The 22,589-nt window shown below is 37.6% G+C and overlaps 1 protein-coding gene across 1 annotated transcript in view; it reads right to left on the minus strand.

The window, feature by feature from the left end:
* Nucleotides 1-497: 497 nt before the first annotated feature.
* GLUD1 (glutamate dehydrogenase 1) overlaps nt 498-22,589 on the minus strand; it is a 29,642-nt gene continuing 7,550 nt past the window's right edge. Inside the window, exons 2-13 of the mRNA XM_027649463.1 lie at nt 18,001-18,081; nt 17,113-17,168; nt 16,167-16,230; nt 14,677-14,771; nt 10,309-10,488; nt 8,412-8,549; nt 7,269-7,406; nt 7,062-7,142; nt 6,258-6,381; nt 4,932-5,023; nt 2,921-2,983; nt 498-2,271 (exon numbers count right to left, since the gene is read on the minus strand). Of these exons, the coding sequence (XP_027505264.1) occupies nt 2,152-2,271; nt 2,921-2,983; nt 4,932-5,023; nt 6,258-6,381; nt 7,062-7,142; nt 7,269-7,406; nt 8,412-8,549; nt 10,309-10,488; nt 14,677-14,771; nt 16,167-16,230; nt 17,113-17,168; nt 18,001-18,081 (1,232 nt within the window). The 3' untranslated portion in view covers nt 498-2,151. The remainder of the gene's footprint in view (nt 2,272-2,920; nt 2,984-4,931; nt 5,024-6,257; nt 6,382-7,061; nt 7,143-7,268; nt 7,407-8,411; nt 8,550-10,308; nt 10,489-14,676; nt 14,772-16,166; nt 16,231-17,112; nt 17,169-18,000; nt 18,082-22,589) is intronic.

Raw genomic sequence — 22,589 nt, forward strand, 5'->3', positions numbered from 1 at the left:
AAATGAATTGGGGAATACAGGCATTGTGCAGGTTTTGGCTTTTTTTCCCTTCCAAGTTAGTAGGAGGTAGAAGATACCCCAGTTAGCTATCTATGCCAGCTTTCTGTGTGCTCCAGCACTGAAAGAGTCCCGTTTTTCAAGTCTGCACAGCCAAACTAGTGGTGCTTTACTATCTGTAGAGGAAATGAAACAGGAGGGAGAACAACAGTACACATTTTGCTTTTAACAAATTTGCTGTCAGGTAATGCAACACTGCTTTTAAGATGATTTCTCTTTTTAATAATACAACTGTTTATTTGTGAGGTTTCTAGCCTCCAAGTTTTGGGTACAGTTTGTCAGAGTTGAATTGCTAAAATACTTGTTTTGTTTTACTATATAATAAATGTTAATGTAAAAACTGCACTGAAAAATATGATCCAGGATATAGATCTTGTATTTAGAGATCCACACCTCGATCATAATAATTCTCTCAAGCTCAAAGGGTACTCATTTTTTAAATGATGTCAGTATATGTGTGTGTGTGTATATATATATATATATATATGCTGCACTTAGGTGATCTGTAGTACTTTTATAAAACTAGACATTAGTATATATGATGGAGCAAGCCACTAATCAAATGCAACACGCAGGTTTATTCCTCCATGCTAACTACCCAAATAGTTCTTCACACAAATTTGAGAAGACACAGTAAAAAGATCTGAAATTATTTACCAAATATATCCAATTTTAAAAGTCTTGCTAATAGGCAAGTTCAAGAGAAGTATTAGTGAGCCCCTTAAGAAAACTAAGGGGCAGCATTTTAGCAGTGGGCATGTATTAGACAAGTGTGCTGTGAAGATTTTCAGATTGATTGTAACTACAGAAAGCTACTGCATGAAATAGAAAACAGTAATACACCAGCATAGTAGGTTTGGAAAGGTCAACTTTTTTTAATAACTGCTCTCTCTCCAGGTTATGTCATGCAGTTACAAAGTAGTTAGGAAAAAAGCATGAGTTTCTGGGAGGGACTAGTTGTCTTTTTAAAAAAAACATTCATATTCATTACATAAATAACATCTGGCACTTCAAGGGGACTCCATGGGACAAAAGCCTTATGCTTCAAAAACTGTGCTTGATCCACAATATTTGGTTGAGGTCCATTTTGTTGTACTCCAGGATGTTCAAAATTTTCACGACCTCCTTATCACCAAAAAAAAAAAAGGCCGTGTGTGTTAAGACAGTGGATTAAGTTTACAGCAGCATCTTAGCTCCTCTGTGGTTTGGCCAATGATTTCTGGGTTCAGTTTCACTTCAGTTGTTCATTGAGGCAGTATCTAATTTTCAGAAAGCCTCTGAAAGGAAAGACTGAAAAAGAATTCCAAAAAAACCTAAGTATGATTGCTTACCAAATTCAGAATATCCCTTTTTTTAAAAAAAGGAAACGACCTATAGTCAGAATAATTATGTAGATACTCGATTAAAAACTTAACTAGAGTTGCTTGATAGTTTCAGCTTATAAAAATATTAGTCTGTCAGCGCTACATACTTCATGATGACAGTCAAACTAGCTTGAACAAGTGATAAAAGGCAGTCCTGTAACAGCAGCACAGTAAAAGAAAAAATATTGCCTAAAGAGAATCAGGCCTGAAGCTTTACTACAAACAAAAACTAGACTCCTATCAAAGTTAATCCCTGCTGGAGGCCCGTTCTTCCTTTGACAATGCCACAGCATTGATCATACAAGGCCTTACTGAAAGTGCTGAAGCCAAAATTACGTCATTAAACAAAAGTGCATGAAGTAATAATGAGCTAAGTGCTCATATAGTACAGTATCTGATCTGAAGTCTGAGAAGTGGCTCAGGTGGCAAGACCACTCTTTCATATATAAAATGTACCATTTTGTTTTGTAGGCGAAATACCCAGAATGGCCCCCACAAGTGCAGATGAACTGTTATCTTCAGATACATACTTGTATACAATTTCCTAATCCATGGATTTTTATTGTAAAAAAGACTAGTTTGGAACTGAAACTAATTGAGAATAGAATCCACTATAATGTCAGAAGAAAAAATTTTGTGGTTACATGTAAACTTGTGATAAGCTTTCTCAAGAAGAGGGTACATTAACAGCGAGAGGGGTGGGATACAACAAGGAGCGGTCATGGCCTGTTTATGTAAAGGTCAAACCAGCCTCATTGTACACTTTGAAGACTTTCTCAATTGCATTGACATAGGCAGCTGTTCTCAGGTCCAGACCCAGGTTGTATGTCATGGCAGTACGCATGATTTGCTGAAACAGAAAAGGTTACATGTTATTTCTGCGAGTTTCTCCCTAGGAGCTGAACAATTTTGCTTGCAGGATCCCAGTTAGGAGTAAAAGGAGCTGCTAGATTGGTATCAGAGCTCTGATTCTTTGTGGATCAATCATAAAATGTCTTGATTCCCCTTATAACTGAGAACTGAAAGGGAAGAAAATCTTTCCCATGTTACTATATTAGCCCTTTTCAAGTCTTAGACTGATATGTACCTCACGTACTTGAAACATCTTATCTCTCGCTGTAGGTTTTGTCCCATTAATTAAAAACACAGCATAGAGGGGTTAATCTAAAACTGCTAATGGTAAAGTAAAGCACTCTTATGTATGTGTTCCAGATTAGCCAGGTACAGGAAGACAACTGAAAAGTTTTTAATTGCTATAGTTTCTACCAGAAAATACTTCTTCATTTCCTGTATTAATCTCTAATGTTTACTATAACCAGTTAATGGTGGCCATAATGGCACAGAGTAGAAGTACTTCATACTCGTGGTAACTCCCATTATCATGTATTGTCTATCTATTCCTTTAATTGCAGAGAAATTCTGTACAACCTATTCAAAAACTGTCCCAAAGTCACGTGAGTTTTCTCTCATATGAGTCTATACAGTAATGCAATATTTACCCGGGCAGAACGCTCCATTGTATAAGCCAACCCAGAGTGGACAATGTCTTTCTCAGATGCACCCTGCAACAACAGGGAATAAAATCAGGGTTTAATCCAAAACATAAAGGGATTAGGGACAATGACAAAACACAAAGGTGCGTTAGGGACAATGACATGTTGGATTCCCTTAATTACTGAAGCTTTCTCACTCCTTCTAAAGATAGGTGAAGAATCTAAATCACCTTTACTGTGTTACTTGAAGAGCTAGTTATGGCCAATTCAATTCTAAAACCTCAAATGTAAGCACTGAAGTCTTTTATAGCTTCTAGATGCACGATGCATTTTTTTTATTGATGTTGTAACTACTGTTTCAGCCTTCAGAATGCACAGTAAATATTAAACAAAAAAGCTCCCAAGAGTCAATAACCTATACAAGCTTCTTGCAATTGCTTTGAAGACAGGTTTTAGGAAGGGCATAAATCCCAAATTTGTACTCTCCACATTGTATTAGCCCTGAGCAACTCCAAAACAACTTTGTTCCCATTAAAATTTAAATACACAGAGCAGTAAGTAGTTGTAGCCTGCCTGAATTAGGATGACTCAGTATCAGCTTCAATGTTGCATTGTCCTGATTGCTGTTATTTACTAATGATTTGACAGGTACATATACAAAATACACACTTTCCCTCAAATACCTATTTGAGCTAGAAGTGGAAAATACTAGGCCAGTTTCTATAGCTTGTGTTTGAAATCCAGCAATTGCTTTAAGCCACAGAACCATCAGGAATGCTATCCATAAAATCTAACGTGTATGAAAATCATGTGTCATCATCATACTGGATCAGGCTAAAATCTATTTCCATCACCTGACAGTAGTCCAAGTCCACATGCATTTCCCCTGATTTCTTCCCAAGGAAGCATGGTTTAATGTTTTTCACAACTCACTGGACTGCTATACCCCCTCCTTTGTTCCACCTCCTCCTGAACCTGTGTTTGAAAACAAGCTGACTGATGCTTTCAGTTTCCATGTATCTCTTGGCAGAACAGTCTGCTGTGCTAGGAACCATCCCCTTATTCTTCATTCTGTGCCTCACTGTGCTGGTTCTGTGTGAACCATTCCCTATGGTGAACTATATACCCTCACCTGCCTATCTTCACACCACTCATTCTATAGATGACTGTCTCCACCCCCTGACCAGTTCAGGCCAGTAAGACCAAGGTTAGCTCATTGTTCCATGTATGAGAAGCTTCCATACTTTTGGTTACTCCTGTCATCTTGCTCTGAACTTTTCCCACATCTATAATATTTGAGGATGCAGAGACCCAACCTGCACACAGTATTTAGAAGGCAGACACAGTGGATTTATACGGTGGCATCACTAATCAGTCTTGTATTTTCACTTCAGAATAATTTCTAATGCTAGATTTGCTTTTTGATTGCTATAGATTTCTAAGCTTATATTTTGTCATCACCTCCAAAACTTCCATTTGAATGCAAATGGATGAACTCACAACCCATCATTTTATATGGAAATTTCCCCACCATGTATTGCTACACATTAGATAACAATGAATTTTACCTGACATTTCTTTGCCTGTTAATTCAGTCTTAAAGGAACATTCTACAACTTTTCACCCAGCTCTTAATCTGGAGTGACAGAAAAAAATGTATCAAACTGTCTGTGTTGTGGGATCTTGTTGAAAGTTTTTTGGAAATCCAGGCAAATTATATGAACAAGATCTCCAAAATACAAAATGCAACTGTATTAAACCTGTAGCTTTTTTACAATATTAGAGGCATTTTGCACAGGCTCGAGTAAAAGAAAGAAAAAATAGCTTATTTCCAGTATTCTTAAGCAGATCAGATCATTTGCTTGCCTTATTTATTTGACCATCAGCCTAACTACGTGTTAATGCCTTGCTTGAGGAAAAATGCTCCATGGTAGCTACAATGGTAAAATTTAGATTGCAGTTATAATATCAGGATAAACCTACCTTAACAGTAAAAAAACCAGCAGCAGCTACTTACCGATATCCTATCCTGAAATTCTGCTGTAGGCACAACTGGAATAGTTCCCCCATGTTTCCCGAATTTTCTTTCCAAGCTTTCCTGGACAGACACTAGAAAGGAAAAAAAATAGATGCAAGGTAAGAGACAAGGAGAGGAATGTGCTCCCTAACAAAGGTGGCAAGGCCAAGACTTCCAGCACTCAGTGGCATGAAATGCAGGCTATAGGGGCTGTGGGTAAAGGAAGTCATCTTACTTTGTTTTTCTAAAAAAAGGGAAAGATACTGATTTTTTTTTCTGTTTTTATATGTGAATGAATTCAGGATTACTATAGTACAGTCGCAGGGCAATGAACTCCATTTACTGATTTTACTAATCTTATCAAACTGATAGAGTAATCTGGATTAGTTTTCCTAACTTGATAGATAGTATTAGACAAACTATTTTTTGAAGTTAAAGCAATCAATTATCCCATATTGCACTTGGAATATACAGTAATTGCTAAGAAAAAAGCCCATGTGGAATTTTAGGTTTTTCCCCTTAGGGATTTCCCCTTTGGTATTTTCATTGATATTTATTTCATCTTAATTCCTGAAATTCCTAAACCAACATCACAGAGTATTTGAGATAAGACAATCTGGAAGCTAAGGAAGGGATTTAAATGAGAATTTCTGTAACTCTCAACTACTTTAGAAACACCTTGAAAAGTATGATTTATGAGAAAAGGTTATATTTAAAATCATGCATGTATGTTTTGTGAAGTCCTCTGGTTCAAGATTTTCACATTTTCTACAGAATATTGCTTAAAATGGAGCAACATCCGCCAGTGCTTCTCCATTAAGCTTCCTCTCTCTCTGCAATTAGTATTCTTTCCCAGAAACTAGGTAGCACAGAATGACCATAAGTGGAGTTGTAGGCCATAAGCAGATTTTTACAGTGCCTGCACCAATTATATCACTGTCCTTTACAGAAATCCTCTATTGTTGTATGTGCAGAACAACATTACCCACTCAAACTGAACACTTCTCAAACACCAAGTATACAGCTGAAGGATGTTTATTAAGAAGTAATAAATATTTCACATAAGTACCTTGACTTCAGTATTTTCACAAAACTGAGGGAAGAATAAAAAGATAACTGAAAAACTATGCATTTAACTTGGGCCATCAGAGTTGCAAGTCAGTAAACCCCTAAGACCTTCTCTATTCTTTAGTATGAAGTAGTTATAGACTTGTAGGGAAACTGTGGTGAATTTTAGTTAGTTCTGTATTTATTTGTCCTACATTTGGTGTTTGCTAGTCCAATCTATTGATTAAACAGTGTGTGGAAGTGGAACTGAGCACTTACTGAGCAAGTGGTAGTTTGAATCCCTTTCATATTTGAAAGTCAAACGGCCATAACTGACGTGGTTCAAGTTTTTCAGCCATTCAAAATAAGATACTGTTACACCACCAGCGTTCAGGTAAAGATCCTGCACAGAAATAGCAAATATTTTGAGTTGTGACCATGTGACAAAGGCAGCTCTATGGTATTATGCAAAAGTAAGCAGAACTATTATGTACAAAGCACTAGTTTAAACTGCAGTACAGAAGACAATTCATTTCTTACTCTTATAGGACAACACTTATCCTCTTCTGCAATCCAGGCATTACTTCTACTGATTTAAAGAGGACTTGACTTAAGAACACATGAAGTTCAGGTGTGCTTGACTGACTACCTCTATTTTAGCAAAAGTGTTAAATCAAAAAAATTAGGGCATCCTTAGGCCATCTCAGTGAGTAAAGGCTGAAGATCAGCCACTCTGTCTAGCAATATCACTTATCAGGACACCCTTTCTTTAAGAAAAAATTGTCATTATACCTGGCTGGGTCTTATTCTTTCAAAGAGACAACATTTACTCTGTACAATCTGCAGTATCACCCAGATACACAATGTCTACAAACAAACTGGCCAGTATATTGCAGTGAGATCTTTAATAAATATTGCCTTTCTTAAGCAACATTGACACCCATTTCCCAGACATCTGTTATTAAAAAAACACTCTTAGAGAATGAATGGCTATTAATAAAAGCCTTCAATAAATAATGTCTTCTTACAGTTCACAAAAATGTTATTTTTGTAATGAAATCAAAGGTCATAATAAAACCTTACAGGGATAACCATAATATTCCGCTCCAAGAAGATTTTGTCAGCTTCAGGAGTCGTAGGCCCATTGGCACCTTCAGCAATAATCTGAAAGAAATCACAGCAGAGCAGCTCAGAGGTATATATTTGGTTTTGTTCATGCTAATTATCAAATAATAGTATTTAGACAGACCTTCCCTATTTTTCATTTACATTTGAACTCTTTAGACTTACTTTTGCTTTAACCTTGTGAGCGTTGGCCTTAGTCAACTGTTTCTCGCTGGCAGCAGGGATGAGAATGTCACAGTCTGTTTCCAGAATACTGCCCTCGAGTGGCTTTGCTTTAGGGAAGCCCATGATTGTCCCGTGTTGCTGTGCAAAGAAAACAAACCAGGGTGTTTTGAGTGTGTGAGTACTTGTATGAATTCCTTCCCTTCCTCTGGCTTCCATAATAGAAAAAAAAAAAAAGGCAACAGTACTAGAAAGACAGCATATAACATAATTCCTATCTTTACTTAGATTAGATATAAAAGGCAAGATACAAAGCTCAAATAACAGTCAAAGTTCCCAAGACAGGGATTGAGGCATAACTGCTCTCTGGCCAAAGACACTGATAATCATTTGGGCTCTGGAGTATTAAAAAAAAGGTCCCTCTCAGCCCTTAAAATAGTTTTCAAACAACTGAAATGACTCACTAGAGTGCTACACGTAGGCTAAGCTGCATCACATAAGATTCAGAAGTACTATTTTAAAGTGCTACAATGATAGCTTTTGCTTAGTGACAAAGCTTTTCATTCTTCTGAGAAAGGGAGTGATAAAAACATTTGAATACTCCCTATCTAAAAGAAGAAACATCAAATAAGGCTCTTAGAAACTTCAAGTAGAAGACTGCACTTTAGTGCCTGTCCCCTCAAGTCTGCTTCACTTGGAAATAAAAAGACCATATCCAGTTGTCATTATAAACTACACATTCAAGTCACACTGCAAGACAGGTTTTCATTCTTTCAGAAACACTCAATAGTTAAGAAGCAGCAAAAGTGTAGGTCTTTAAATGACCACATGCTTGTGACTCTCAGTCAGGAATCCTTCAGGAACCTCCCTCCCCTGGTTCCTTAAGACATCTTTCCTAGTTTAGGCATAAGAAAAGCAAAAATAATACTGAAGTAATTAGCCTGCACACATGCAGGCATTCTTCTGAGAGTCAGGTCAAAGCATAAATAAGGAGAAAGGTCAGAAGAGTCAACATTTCTAAGCCATTTTGTAAGGACTAATTGCAGCATGATTTAAATATCAAATTAACACCAGTCTACAGTGTCATCCTATGTACTTGCAAAGCTGACAAAAATAAAACACTTTCTTCTTAGATAAGCTTCATACCAATTTGAAATCTTCTAGTTCCTTTGGGTCAATCCCATCAGGATTCCAGATAGAACCGTTAAATTCTCCGACAGCGACGCATTTTGCTCCATAACGATGCAAGTATCTCATAGAATGCAAGCCCACATTACCAAATCCCTGAAAGGGAAAAGGGAAAGTAGTGGAAAGGGGAAAGTAGTTAACCCTTCAGCTAAAATGATGATTATTATTGTTAAGGTTTATACAGTTTTGAATAGTTTTAAATAGTCCTTAATCTACTGGCACATCTTGGCATTAGATGATACAGATAGGAATGATGGAAGAAATTTACATGCATTCTATTCTTGTCTGAATACCACTGCAGAAATTATGTATTGTAGCCAGCAATAAAGTTGTGCTAAGTTTTTTATACTGGAAATATAGAACTAATGCTACTATGAAAGTGTCAAAACTATGATATTTATCAATATAGGAGCACTGTGCGTATTTTATAACTGGCACTGTCTTAAAGGGATTAGTAGATTCTTGTATGGCTATTCACAGGTTTGACTAACGTTTGCAGGACAGGAAATATTCTCATTTAATTTGGGTAAAGAAGGTTTACAAGTGTAAAACCATCCCACAGTGGAAAGTATTCAACAAAAGAATATAATTAGTTCTTCACACTGAACTTGCAAACTAGTAGGAAGCTATGTAATTTCTAACACATTCTGAAGTGGCCCTGTACAAAACAGACTCTCTAAATTTAAATTTAGATAATCTCGTATTTCATTATCATGCTTTACATCCTTACATGTGTAGAAAACATAATTCCAGGCCATTATGCTCCTTTCCTTCCAGAATGCTGACATTCTGGAAGTAAAGGAACACATATAGCAGACCAAAAAGTCACATGATCAATGTCAAAAGTTTGTAGTACAATTCTGTGCTGAAAAAATAAGCTGAAAACTAAAGTCCTGTCTAATGTAGCTCTAATTATATTTAGGATTTTTGTTTATGCATTAGAAGCAAACTTTGATACAAAAGTCTGTCATGCATGAGGTCTCTTCCAAATGCTTTATGCCTGTTTTCCTACAAGAATTTTCAGCTATTCTTGTGGCCATGTTTTCAGCCTAAGTATGCTGAAGTGCCTGTTGGTTAGTCCTCTGCCAGGCATGAAAATGCCAAAGTGCAGGGAGATGAGTGTGCTGCAGGGTCCATGCAGGGCAGGGATGTTTGTTCCAGCCTACAGGTTAACTAGAGGACAACCTGGAGGTTACAATTACTCTGCTATTTCTAACAACCAAGCAAATCAGTGCCTCAAATCCTCCATTTAAGATACTGTTTAAAGCTGAACAAGTTATTTCTTTGAAATTTTAGGAATGATAATACATATTACTGACTATCAAACCCCTTCAAAACTGAGCTACCTAAATCCTCAAGTCTTATGAACACCAAAAATGTGCATTCAACCTACAAATTTAGGATAAGGTATTGGTTTCCTATTTTTCCCACTGCCCATTCCATAGTGAAACAAGAACATAACTATCAATTCCTTCTCTCCCTGAATTTTTTATCATAAAACATTGCCACAAATTTTGCATAGGCAGAAACAGTGTCACAGCTCACTGAAAAGTGTGCAATGCCTTAAAGAACTCCTGTAATAGTATTTAATTTCGGTGTTTGCAGCCTATGTTCATAAAGACTAGAGACTTGGCTTTGAGCCTGTAGGGTGCAATTGAAAGTTCAGTTTTTAAAAAACAGTCCAAAATAAAGGGCACCTGTGTTGCCTGAAAAGTGTTTCTGAAGTTTGAGACTAAGGGTGAACTCACAAGTTTTAAAACCCTAACAGGTTTTAAGGGCTACCGCTCTTTTTAAAAGCAGCTCTACTGAAAGTCTCTTTACTACTTTTTCCCTATGGTCAAAGGAAAAAATTTACCTGAACAGCAAATGTTTTATCTCCAAATCCAGGAGTCATTCCTAATAAACTCATATATGATGCTTCATTGATGAAATTTTCAATTCCATGGAAGACACCACGACCAGTTGCAGATATACGTCCATGGATCCCACCCTGGCTGATGGGTTTACCAGTTACACATGCGTGGGCATTAATATCCTGTAAAACAGTGAAGGACTTGTGAGATAGGGAATTAATCAATCAAACAGATGGACCAAGAAGTTCTAGCTAGAGATAAGGGAAAACTGAAATCATAAGGGTCAGAATCTGGTACAGCTTATATACATTTATTTGTAAAGATTATTTCCTTCCTCACTGTGTGTGAACACCTTGGAAGTACTGCAGTAAATGTCAGGGAAGTTGTGTAATGCAATACTGGATATGGCCTGTAATTTTTTATTGTCTTTAAGTGTGTATGTTAGCCTCACTCTGTGTTTAGTTAATCACGGTGACATCCACATTGTACTGTTAGCAACGAGCACGCTTTTGACAAATCAAAAGCTGTGAGTGATGTTTCTCAAAATCAGCTCCTATTACAGTCACAATTTTCATCATTATTCTTGAAGTGTTAATCTTTTCAAGGGCTCAGACATATCCCTGGACTGGTTTTTAATCACCTTTAAACAGTGTTTAGTGTTCCTTTATATCAAATTCAGTTAATTTGAAAGGACAGGACAGACCTAATATGTTCTCATTGTCAGAATAAAGGGCTGTTTGATCTCAGAGAAAAATCTGTAGTATGAAGGTCATATGGCAAAAGTTAGATAAGTAGATTACTTTTATTCAGAAAAGCAATATATACAATCAAGCCTCTTTTCTTAATTTGGGGGCAATAAAATTAAGTTTTCCATATGCCAGATTGTTAGACAAGAAAAAATCACTATTTAAAACCAGAATTAATTTTTCCAACTGAAATTAATAATTTGAAAAAAACACTTCCAAACTAGACACTGGACCTCCCTCTTCTGTCAGCACTGGTTCTCATGCTCCCACACCCTGGGAGCACAGTCACACGGTGGCTTGGCTTCCAACACAAGTGAAAGAGTAGGGATGAAAGAGAATCCACTGAAATGAGTTTGCCAGCAGCCGGATGGGTTTCCATTCCACCAGCCACATATTCCCTGGGAGGCTCCCTCCTCTCTGTCACTGTGCCAAAAGCATTTGCATGCCTGTGGCGTGAGTGCAAGATGCTTGGTGAGAGGAAGGAAAGGAGCAGACAAAAGTAAGTGGAGACAGAATGACTGGCGATGACTAGAGCCATAAAAAAAACTAAAACTTTTTGTTTGAAAACGATAGTGAGGTAACCTATAAAGGCAAAGGTAACTCTTCTTTAAGAATAAAAGTGATCCTGGGCTTGCCACAAAATTCCTAATTCGGTTTCCCAAAATATAGCTGCGCTGCTGTCCATAAGCTGTCTGCTCCCTCTGGTGGCCTATCAACTGTAACCAAGATCAGCAGGGGTGTTTTGCTAGGAACAACTTGGCCTGGCATTTTGATGGACTTTTAGGGTTTTATTCTGTTTCAGATTGAAACTAAGTCTTAGGTTTTGTGCATTCACAAAGGAGGATGTCTGTTTTATAAATATTTGAAGAAATACAGCCTCCCACCCTACATAAGAATGTATTTATTAAAGTCCCTTTGTGTGTCCCAAAAGCCAGTTGATTGTGTCAGGAAGTACAGAAGAGAGGAAAAGATTAATTTAACTAAAAACTTTAGCCATATATAATTCAGTGATCCAGCAACTTCAGATGGATTTTCTGGAACAGTTAACATGGTAGTTATTAACGACTTGTATGGTTTAGCAAGAAAATAGAGCACGAGATGAGCACAGGTCCAGATCTTCTTAAAGTCACATATACAAACCACAGTTGACGTCAAAGTCCTAAAAACTTTGATTTTAGGTCAATAAGCAAACACATTTAATGCGTCTTGGGCCAAAAAGAAATGGCGTGGCTTTTAACGAGAACCTTTGAAATTGGTTTATGGCTAGTATTAAAGACTTCTATATCAGCACTGGTAGTTTACGAGCTTAGTTGGCAATGTTCAGACACTAACTTTTGTTCCTTTCTCCTTGTCTCTCCAGCTTGCTGGTTCTCTTGCTGGGTTTCAAGCAGACTTTCCCTATCTGTTTGTATCTGTTGACTTATCCTTTCCACTTCAACCTCCCTGAACACAGCTGTGTGCAAGCACACTGACTCATCAGGTCTGTAGATTTCTCAGACAGATTCCTCTCTCCGAAGTTATTTTTCCACTCAACTCTTAGTAGTCTCTTGCATAGCTTCTATCTCTCTTCAGAATTATGGCTAGTTACACTTTTGTTCAATGCTCATTTTCTGCTCTTAGTTCTCTTCCCTTCTTCCCCCATGGCCACTTCTATCTCTTTAGTATTCCTAAATCACCTTTATTTGTGCTCTTGCTGTCTCAAGCAGATAGCTATCTGCTTTCTCTACAAACTGGTTTTGATGGATTATTCCCCTTTTTATAACACTGTCAGAATTGTCACTTTCCTTCTCCACACCTGGTCATTCTCCACAATAGCTCTGAAGTTCCACTATGGTTACCATTCTCTCTTGCATGTACAAACAACCAACCCAACAAAATTAAGTTTCAATTCTTTAATGAACTACTCAGAAAAATGTTCCTAAATCCTCTCAGTTTTTTTTATTTTTCAATAAGGTACTGCCATGCAGAGAACTAGGAATAAAAGAAGCTGTTGTAGCATAATGCAAATTCTATTTTTATCCTCAGTAGTTATTTTATTTTGACACTGAATCGTGAGTATGTGTAGGATTACACAACAAGGTGAGATGACAAAGTGGAAACAGTAAGAAATTCAGCCATTTCAAAACCTCTCCTCTATCAGTGTTTAGTTTTCCAACTATCAAAAAAATGAAGCTTTTGTATAAAACTGTATGAGAACTCAACTAATACAGCAGATCTTAAAACAGGTCATGTGCTGTGAGCCTTCTGCATCAGCTGTAATAATACAACGCTGTTGTATCACAGTGAAATATGCATTTTAGTGCAATGAGTTAAATGTTAAAATGCTTTGAGGTAGTAGCTTTGGTAAATGCTGGAATTTTAAGTTATGACTGAGGGAACTAGTTGCCACTCCGCATGTTGAAGTCCTTTTGAAGTCATAATTTTGGGGGTTTATCAGGTTTCAAGTTTTAATTAAAAAATTTACATATGTGAATAGCAAAAAGCAAGTAATGTTTTACAGTGGCATCCCTATCTAACAGGCAGCTCTGTGTAAAAGTGATTTAACTCAGTCCCTACGCCACAGCTGATTCCTCAAGCATTCCTTTTTTCCTCCCATAAGATACCTTAGATTCTATTTTAGATGTAGAATAACCTGTGCCACTCCATCCTCCTGTTAAGGGATCAGACAAGTATTCTGCCTGGAGACTGTCTCATGAAAGCTGGGCACATCTTGAACAGACATACCAGAGGGAAATACATGTTGGGTGGCTCTAATGCCTTACCACTGGAGGCAGACACCTTGCTGTATTTAGGGAAAACTGTTGGAAGGCACTGTAGAATGTACAAAGAACGAGTCTTTTCATTTCAAAAGGAGCTGGGATAGGCAAACATGCAATAGATTAACATATCAATACACAGCTACGAAGAAATAAGCTGTTCGTAATACGTTTTTCTCTCATCCAACCTGTCAAAATTATACAACAAGTGTTTGGTCAACAGTCAGGTGCAAATAACCCCACCAACATAAGGGCAAATGGCAAAGTAAGGGCTAAGATTAAAAACTAATTTTTAAAAATTTTAATTCATGTTATTGGCTCCTGGGCAACATATTCTATCAGTGGAGAATTTGCTGAAGTCTACAATGATTACTTGTTACTTCTAGGGGGACTGCAGAGAACCTTACAACAATTGAGTGAACTTAATTTACACAGTCTCTTGAACAAATAAAAACACAAGCATTTATGTCATAAAACTTGCAAATTCTGTTATCTGAAATTGAAAGATTTCAATTCTGCAGATTATACAAGCTATTCTGAACTAATTGTTTAACAATTTTAATAATTATAGTACTAATGAAAAATAGAGGGAAATAGTAGTAATAGAAACCTGTTTTAGACCTACTGTACCTTTAAAAACTGTGTATTTTTTTTTGCTGAACACTTGCAATCAGTATTGAATCAAACAAACTTTTTTGAAGGCTAGTGTAAAAACATTAACCTTAAAGCTATTTTTCCTTAACAGTACCCTAAAAACCTCACACCAATTATGTTGTCACAGTTTGCAAGAATATATTTAGATCACATAATGAAACAAAATCACATGATTAAGCATTTTTCTACTTCAAAGCCTCTGCTCAAAACTTACATAGTGTCCTATGGTACTGGCATAAGTGTCGGCAATCCAGGACATCTCCCTCTCCCCTGTGCTCATATCAGGAGCGGGCACATCCACACCAGGCCCTGTTGGCAACAGTGCAAACAGCTTTTGAGGGTCCAACATGAATAGTTATCTTCGAACATTATTCCCTTGGGAACTGTGCAGGCCTTGGCAGAGGAGAACTGTTTTCCTGTTTAATCCTCAGTTTATTATGCAAGCAACATATTCTTCTGGATTCAATTCAGGTTTAGATACTGCATCACACATTTCTACAATGCTGTCAAAGCCTCCAACCTTTCACATAAGCCACTCGATAAGATGAAGGTCAGTTTGTCAATAAAAAGTCAGAGCAAGACTTTTGCTGAAATAATAACAAATTCACTCCGTTTTTTCTAGATAACTAAACCCAGTATTTGCCCATGCTATTTAAGATCAGACAGACTTGCTCAGTAAGATTTTAAACACAGCTCTGCCTCTGTAATTTTTTCCTAAGTATTTTTAAAAGGTTTGTGAAAGTTGTGTAGCCCCAACCATAGAGCCAAAAAAAGAAGACAAATTTAATCAAACCATTTTAATTGTCACTGAACTAGCAAACACTATAGCTGGTATAGTGTATAGCATTACCTTAGTCACATCGGTAAGTGTGTTTATAAAGAAGCTTAATTTTAATGATAAGCACTCAGGCTGGAAAAGCAAATGACAAACACTCTAGCTGAAGAGCAAGAAAATGCAGATAAATGGATATACATTCCTGGGGCAGTTAGACATCAGGAATACATGGCAGACTAGTTACATGCCTCATTGTTCATTTAAGTAAGAACCTCCTTCATGTAAAGCTCCGCCCTTTAATTACAAGTCGAGCTAGTAACATTCAGCTTTCTCCAGAGACTTCCAGATAGCAGCTCCAGACAGCAAGGTATCAGGACAGCTCAGGGCTGAGAGTCTGAATGAAGCACCTACTAACATTACAGAAGCTGAGGTTCTGTTACAACAGGCTCCCATGCTGCTTGCCTACGCTCCCCTTGCAGCCTGTGGTTGCCATGGGTGAAGCCATCAACTTTTGCTGGGGTGGATCTTCTATTTCCTTCCTCTCTTTCCTCAGATATCTGCCAAAAGCCTCAACTGAGACTACAGGAAACAGTAACAGTAAAGAGTTTGCTATTAGAGATTAAAATTGCCACAAACATGGTCACAATTTTATAATTTAAGAGAAATGTGATTCATTTTGGAAACTGTGACCTCAGCTTTTGCGGCCTCTCGTAGCAGAACAGCCACTAGGAAAAAAGTTAAAGACAGTTCTCTTTAAAATGCACTAAGATGCAATGTCTCAATTCTTTGTGGCTCTTTGCTGGAAGTTCTGTGCCCAAATTGTTTCCAGCTCTCAAAAATACTGTTCTTTAAGGACACTACCTAGCGGACGCTGACAATGCAAAATACATCAGGTTCCTAAATTTGCATAGTAAAGCTGCCCAACATACCAATAAATCCCTTTTTTGCCAGCTCCATGGTAAACCTTCTCGTGATCTTTTCCAATTCATTGTCCTATAGAGAAAATGCAATAAACATCAGAGGAAAATATTAGTGTTTATGAGTATTTGCTAGAACTCAGCCCAAGCATAAACAGACACCCTCTTCCTTTAGAAGAAAGAATGATTCATAATTTATATAATTTATATGCCACTCCCTAACAGACTGTTGGTATTCAGGCAGCACAAGAAACACTCGGCTTTCTTTCCATACATTCTGATCCATGACAAGTCGGGAGCGTGGCACGGGAAGAACCACCTGGGCTTGCAGCGGAGGTTTCCAGCAAACAAATCTGATATCCTGTGTGAGCAACTTACAACCAGCAGCAGCAGTAGCTGGGCTGCCAGTTGTGTAATCAACACAGCTGACTGACTTCACCCAAACCCTTACAGGAGCTCTGAGCTTAGGATATCTGTTCCGTGTTCTAGTGTCCCTCTCTCTACGAGTTATTTTAATTAGGGTAAGAAGGCAAGACTGCAGTAAACCTTTCATAAGCCAAGTTAGTTATTATTCACACTGGAACACTGCATACGATGGTTTAATGGAGCATAAAACTATTTATCAAAATAAACAAAAACATTAACTTTTTTCCTAAGAATAATTTAATTTAAGCTTTTATTAACAGTATTGACTTCAAAAAAAATTCAGGTTCAAAATTATTTGTAGTTTCCTGACATCCAGGAAAAAATTTGAAAATTAAATAATTGAAGTATTCCACCTCTGAAACACAGACATTTTAAAAATTCTTTTCCCACCTATTGCATGCACGGGCTAAATTCAGCATAGGCAGAAGTGGCAAGAAGTTTTAAGTGGTCAATAATGCCCTTAGAAGAGCTTTTTTAACTGGCTGGCTTCAGTACTGCAGATAACCAAATTTTTATCTATGATTTGGCTTACTGTGTAGTTCTTGGGATTGATCTTGACACCAGCCTTTGCCCCACCAAATGGCACATCTACAAGAATGCAAAGGAAAATCATTTTATTTTTTCAACAATAAAGGCAGAACACATAAGTAATATGTGTAATTCTATCTTTGATTTTGGCAGTGATTTTGGTTTTGCCACATTTAAGGCTTCTCAAGTGTAAACTAAAATCTGATCTAGGTACTCTTGTAAAAATGGGAGATATTTCAAGGCAGTTTGAAAATGGTCTCTGAAACTCTGAAGTTCATGATTTAAATTTTCTATGCTTCAATCTCTTGTCCCTGGCACTTGTAGAAACAGTAAGTTTTATGATTTATATTTTACTGGATGAGCTCAAACACTTTACTCTGGAAGTCCTATGTGTCTTTATATACATTAAGAAAGTATTTTCTTTCCTTACACATAATGTGCAGGTTCTCTCCAAACTCCTCTACAATTTAGTAGCTGTGTATGAATTGTACTTCTTCATAACCCATAAAGGAATTTTATCCTTCTTTCTCCACAGCTCCCCTGCCTGAATCCTTTACAGCCTCCATCTGTTCCCCCTAAAATTAGTCCTCTATTAATCCAAGTTTGTCATACTTGGATTTGAGTTCAAGATTCAGTTCTTTTATGGGAGAGGGTAGCTGGCAGAATTCGGACTTTCCAAATGAAAATGCAACTTTATTTAAGTATCTACAGTAACAGTAGAGGGAATATGTATTATTATTTTGGTAACTGTATGTTTTCCCCACCTTGCTACAGATTTTAGTTAAAGATTAAAATTCAGTTTAGTCTTTTAGATTTTTTTTCCCCCCCGTAAATTACATCAGTACTGACTGAAATTGAAGACTGAAATCTTGCTTGAAAAACAAACACTTACCAACCACAGCACATTTATACGTCATGAGAGATGCTAAGGCTTTCACTTCATCCACACTGACATCCATACTGTAACGAATACCTGCAAAAGACACATGAGAAAAAACAGGAATTCACTGAGCAACTTCACAGGTATTTAAAAATCGGGAAGGATAATTCTACATCGACCATCTATAACATGCAAGTATGTAATTTATCAATTTACTTGCTTTAAGATTTGGAGAACAAGTCCCTGTTACCTTACTTAAATATCTATCTTTTACTCAGCAGAAATGCAGGATTCCAGTAATTCCCTATTGAGTAGCTTAACAGCAGCATTTAGTCTTCGGGAAAAAAGTGAATATTCCTAGTGAGGAAGACAAGTCAAGCTGACAGGTAACTAGAAGTAGAGTTTTCAAGAGGCTGATAAAGCTCTTCAGCATTCCATAAGATCTTTAGCTGTGGGCTTCATTCATTGTATATACAAGATGAACTTTGTTCCTGAACATCAGCACAGGTTACAATCAAGGTCTTTTTGCTGGAGTAATACGAGCTCCTGTTATAAGGCTTGGTTTCAAGGCTCTGGCTGCTAGACACAGCCATGTAACAAAAAGCAACAAGCCACTCTGCTAATTCAATTTTTTTCAAAAAATTTTGAGAGAATAACTCCAGCCCACCAAGCTTGTATGACCAGGCCATCCATCCCACATCCACATGGAAGCCAGCCCATACCTGCGTTCCCTACTCCATGTAATTCAGCAGAGCTGCAAGTGTGTGCTGACACATGGTGCCAAGTGCAAATTCAAATTGTTGTGGGCTGATAGCAGCTCAGATGCAAAATGGGTGATCCCAGCACTCAAGAAAATTTAAAACTGAGTTGAAAAACACAAAGGCAAGGAGATCTTTCACCTGCCCAACGCTTGGGTTGTAGTTGTCCAATAAATTGATTGAACTCAGTTAAAATTCATGTATTCTGAAGGTAGTTGCAGAGTAGAAAATTACTTAACCCAACTGACTGGACACATAGACAGAACTCCAGAAGCCTAAACATGACATTTAAGATCAACACAGTGCCCAAAGTCATGTGGCCAAAGCAAAAAAGCCCCTACAGCTGTATGTTTGTTTCTATTCAAGTTTTTCCTACATAACTAAGCATGTAACAGAGCCATGAATAATTTATTATCCCCATCTCTACTCCCCAAATCCTTGGCTGCAGGTTGTGCCAAGCTGCACGGTGGTTTGTAGTGGGCACAGAGTGTCCTTTAGATGGCACCACAAATTTCCTATTATGTAAAGAGAAGACTATATTCAGGTCCTTAGGAGTGAAAAAAGGCCAGCATACATTATCTAAACTAAAGTGCTGCTATGAAAGCCATTCCTGAATGCTCTGGAAACAATCCCAGTTTCAAAGGAACTGAGTGCTGCTCAAATAAAGCTGAGGGCCAAGTGCTGCTTTCTTATGTGAGTTCAATCAGTAAAAGAAAGTACCATGCCTCTGCAGAACAGAATTTAAATTTGCTGTGTATATGGGGGAAGGGTGGTCTCCAAAAGCAACACTGCCAACTTGGGTAGCTGCAATCACCTCACAGGAAGTAATGTTCAAAATTTAAGTGGAATCTATCAGAGCCCTACAGACCAGTCAAAGTTACAACATACAAGGGTTTCTTTTTAACATGTCTTACTCTGATCCTTCAGAGGAGCAGTTATCCTTCTGTCAAGCTCCAAGCAAGAACACCACCACCTACACCACTGACTGTCCTGTCTGAGGAAATCATTCTCTCTTGGTTGAGCAGGTACTCTGGCCACAGGTCTCATTAGAGTATTGCTCAAGCCAACCAAGTTTGAAGTCATGGTCTGTGCTGGCCAGAAATGAACTCTGCCCCTCCACCCCCAGCTGAACTAGATCACTGTGTATTTATTCAACCCATATACTTATTTAAATTTCCAAGGTGTGTATACAAAGCAGTTTTGCTATAAATGTACTCCTGTAGGCACACAAAATGTTGTTTATTGATATATGGAAAGTAGCAGGGAAACTAAATAGTTAGGGATAGTCATCTTGTATAGTTCAAAGACAGGAGAAAATTAGAAAAGGAGAGGGAAGCCTCTTCTGCACATCATATGGAAGATAGCATCTGAAGAGGTAAACAAGCAGCAGTTTAACCAGAACACTCAAACACATGTAAACAGTTAGATCTCTGGTTTCCTTTTATTACAGTCAAGGATTACTATTAACTTTAATGTAATAAATGTAACTTTCATACCAAGGGAAACAGGGAGAAAGCCCCAGGACTAACTAAGTACTGATAGGCTTTCAACTGAGCTGCCTATTTGTCAGCCACACCAGAATAAGGCAAACTTTTATACTTGAGACTGAAACTGTCCTTTTCTGGACAACTTGACATTTCTGAGCAAGATTTAACTTCTTTTCCAGGCTTTTAAACAGTTGTAATTGAAGTGGCTTGACTGGTGGCTTTATCTTGGTAAGTGGGAGACTAGTCAATTCTGAGAGTTGTGCTGACTTCACTGGTAACTCTTCTCTAGTTTATTTGGTAGAATCATTCACTACAGTGTCAGGTGAAGTTCATGGTGTAGGTCCCAGGTCCCCAACAGGTATGAGTTTTTCCCTGCGGTGGCAGGAGCACATAATGCTTCAAATGCACTCATATTTAGCCATTTACTGTTTTCCGGGAGTTGTAATTACTCTACAGGAGGCCCACCTCTTGACAGGGAAGTTATTTGTGCTAAGCTGTTAAGACTGATGAGAAGCAGGCATCTGAGAATGCTGTACATTCCATCTGCAAGCGGATGCACAAAGATAAAAGACTTACTTAATTTCTATTCTATTTGGACATCATTGAAATTTAGTTTGACAGCTTCCTAATTTGGCAAGAGGAGAGTATTGCCATGCATTTTTATGGCTCTTTTGGCAGTGTTACTATGCATTCAATAGCCTGAGTCTAAAAATGGACCATATACAGAGATAAAATACTGGGTTTGTTTTTTTTTAAGGTTACTACATAAAAGCATGAAAGTTACTGTTAGGCAGCAAGATAATTTTTTTAAACCCTGGCAAGTCCCACACAGTAAGCCTCGGGAAACTTGTGGCTTTTACAGCAAACTAGCTACAGAAAAAATAGTTTGAAGAAAGCCTCAAGTTACAATATGACTCACTGCCATGGAAAATACTTTTCACTGGAAAACATACAAATTCTTGTTCTAGTTGAGAATTCTCTTTCCTTGCCACACCCCAAGAAGTTAAACAGCATGCTAAGAGAGACTTTGTTTTTCTACGCACAAAAGTTTCTAGAGGAGGAAATGTTTTCATTTTAATTTTGCTTTAGTATTGGTCAGTCTCTAAAGAGAAGGATTTATTATCACATTGTTGTGCTTACACTTTTAAAACTTCTTTATGATTTGTATTTTGGAAGATATTATACTTCACTCAGTTACTTTTTACACTGAGCCCAATAATAGTTTCCTCATGATTTTAGATTCTTAGATAATGCTATGGATTAATTTTCACTTTTCCAAATGGAGGTAGAAAGCACTTGAAAGACAGTGTTCTTTTTAAATACATGTGAAAGTAGTAATTATCAGTAAGACTGTATTTTGGATTAGCAGCAGTTGGTCATCATTTGGATCAGCAGGTTTATAGTAAGGATTTTACTAACATGCACATAACAAAGACCTTGATTTCCAAGAAAATTGGTTACGCATCCTTCTACATTTTACACTGTACAGATTTCAGTGTGTTCTGTGATGTTCAGCGTGATTATTATGCTTTCTTAGAAAACCCGATGTACAGAACTACCAACCTTTTAAGGATGACTACTGCCTTTTTAGTATGCCTACAAATCTACATTTAGGGAAGTGAGTTAGCTATTTCCTGATCTTCTAGTGCAGTGATCTTAAATGGTAGTACCTACGTATGCCCTGACCACTAATGAGCATGAAGTATTCAAAGTCTCAAAAACTAGAGTTGCCATAGTAACAGTTCAGAGCAAAACCCTTGGTAAACTACTCCTCCTGCACTAAATTATCTTGCAAATCTTAGCAAGTCTCTCAAGTCCCCCAGAACCTTGAACACATTTGCACCTCAGCCTAAATTATTAATATCTAACCAGGGTGTCGTCCTGCTTTGACTTCAGTGTTTTCTTCTAGCTGTGCTGATCTTGTGAACTTTGGAACTAATTTGGGTCCTTTACAGATGACAATTCTTGTTAGGATGGTGCATTTGTTCAGCTCACGTTTATTTGCAAAGGGCTCGCTCATCAAAAGCAGCCCTCCAGAGCAGCAGCTATCCTACACCACCCATACAGCACTCAGCAAAACAGATTTCATGATCTCCTTTGAAAGTTTTTAGGACTGATTAAAGCCATACTAATCTCCCAATTAGTAACATTGGATTCTGTGATGGCTCTGTGCATTAACAGCTTGCCTGACTCTGTCCAAAGGCTGCAGTATAAGTCTAGAGCACAAGGAACTTCAGTAAAGATGCTTGCCTCATTCAAACTACACAAAATCCACAAATCAGTCCCAGCATTTACTGCAGTGCCTTAGTTACTTAATGTTTTACCACTGGATTATGTATAACATTTTCATGTTTGG

This window comes from Corapipo altera, unplaced genomic scaffold (genome assembly GCF_003945725.1).
Source record: "Corapipo altera isolate COAL_440 unplaced genomic scaffold, ASM394572v1 53, whole genome shotgun sequence".
NCBI lineage: Eukaryota > Metazoa > Chordata > Aves > Passeriformes > Pipridae > Corapipo > Corapipo altera.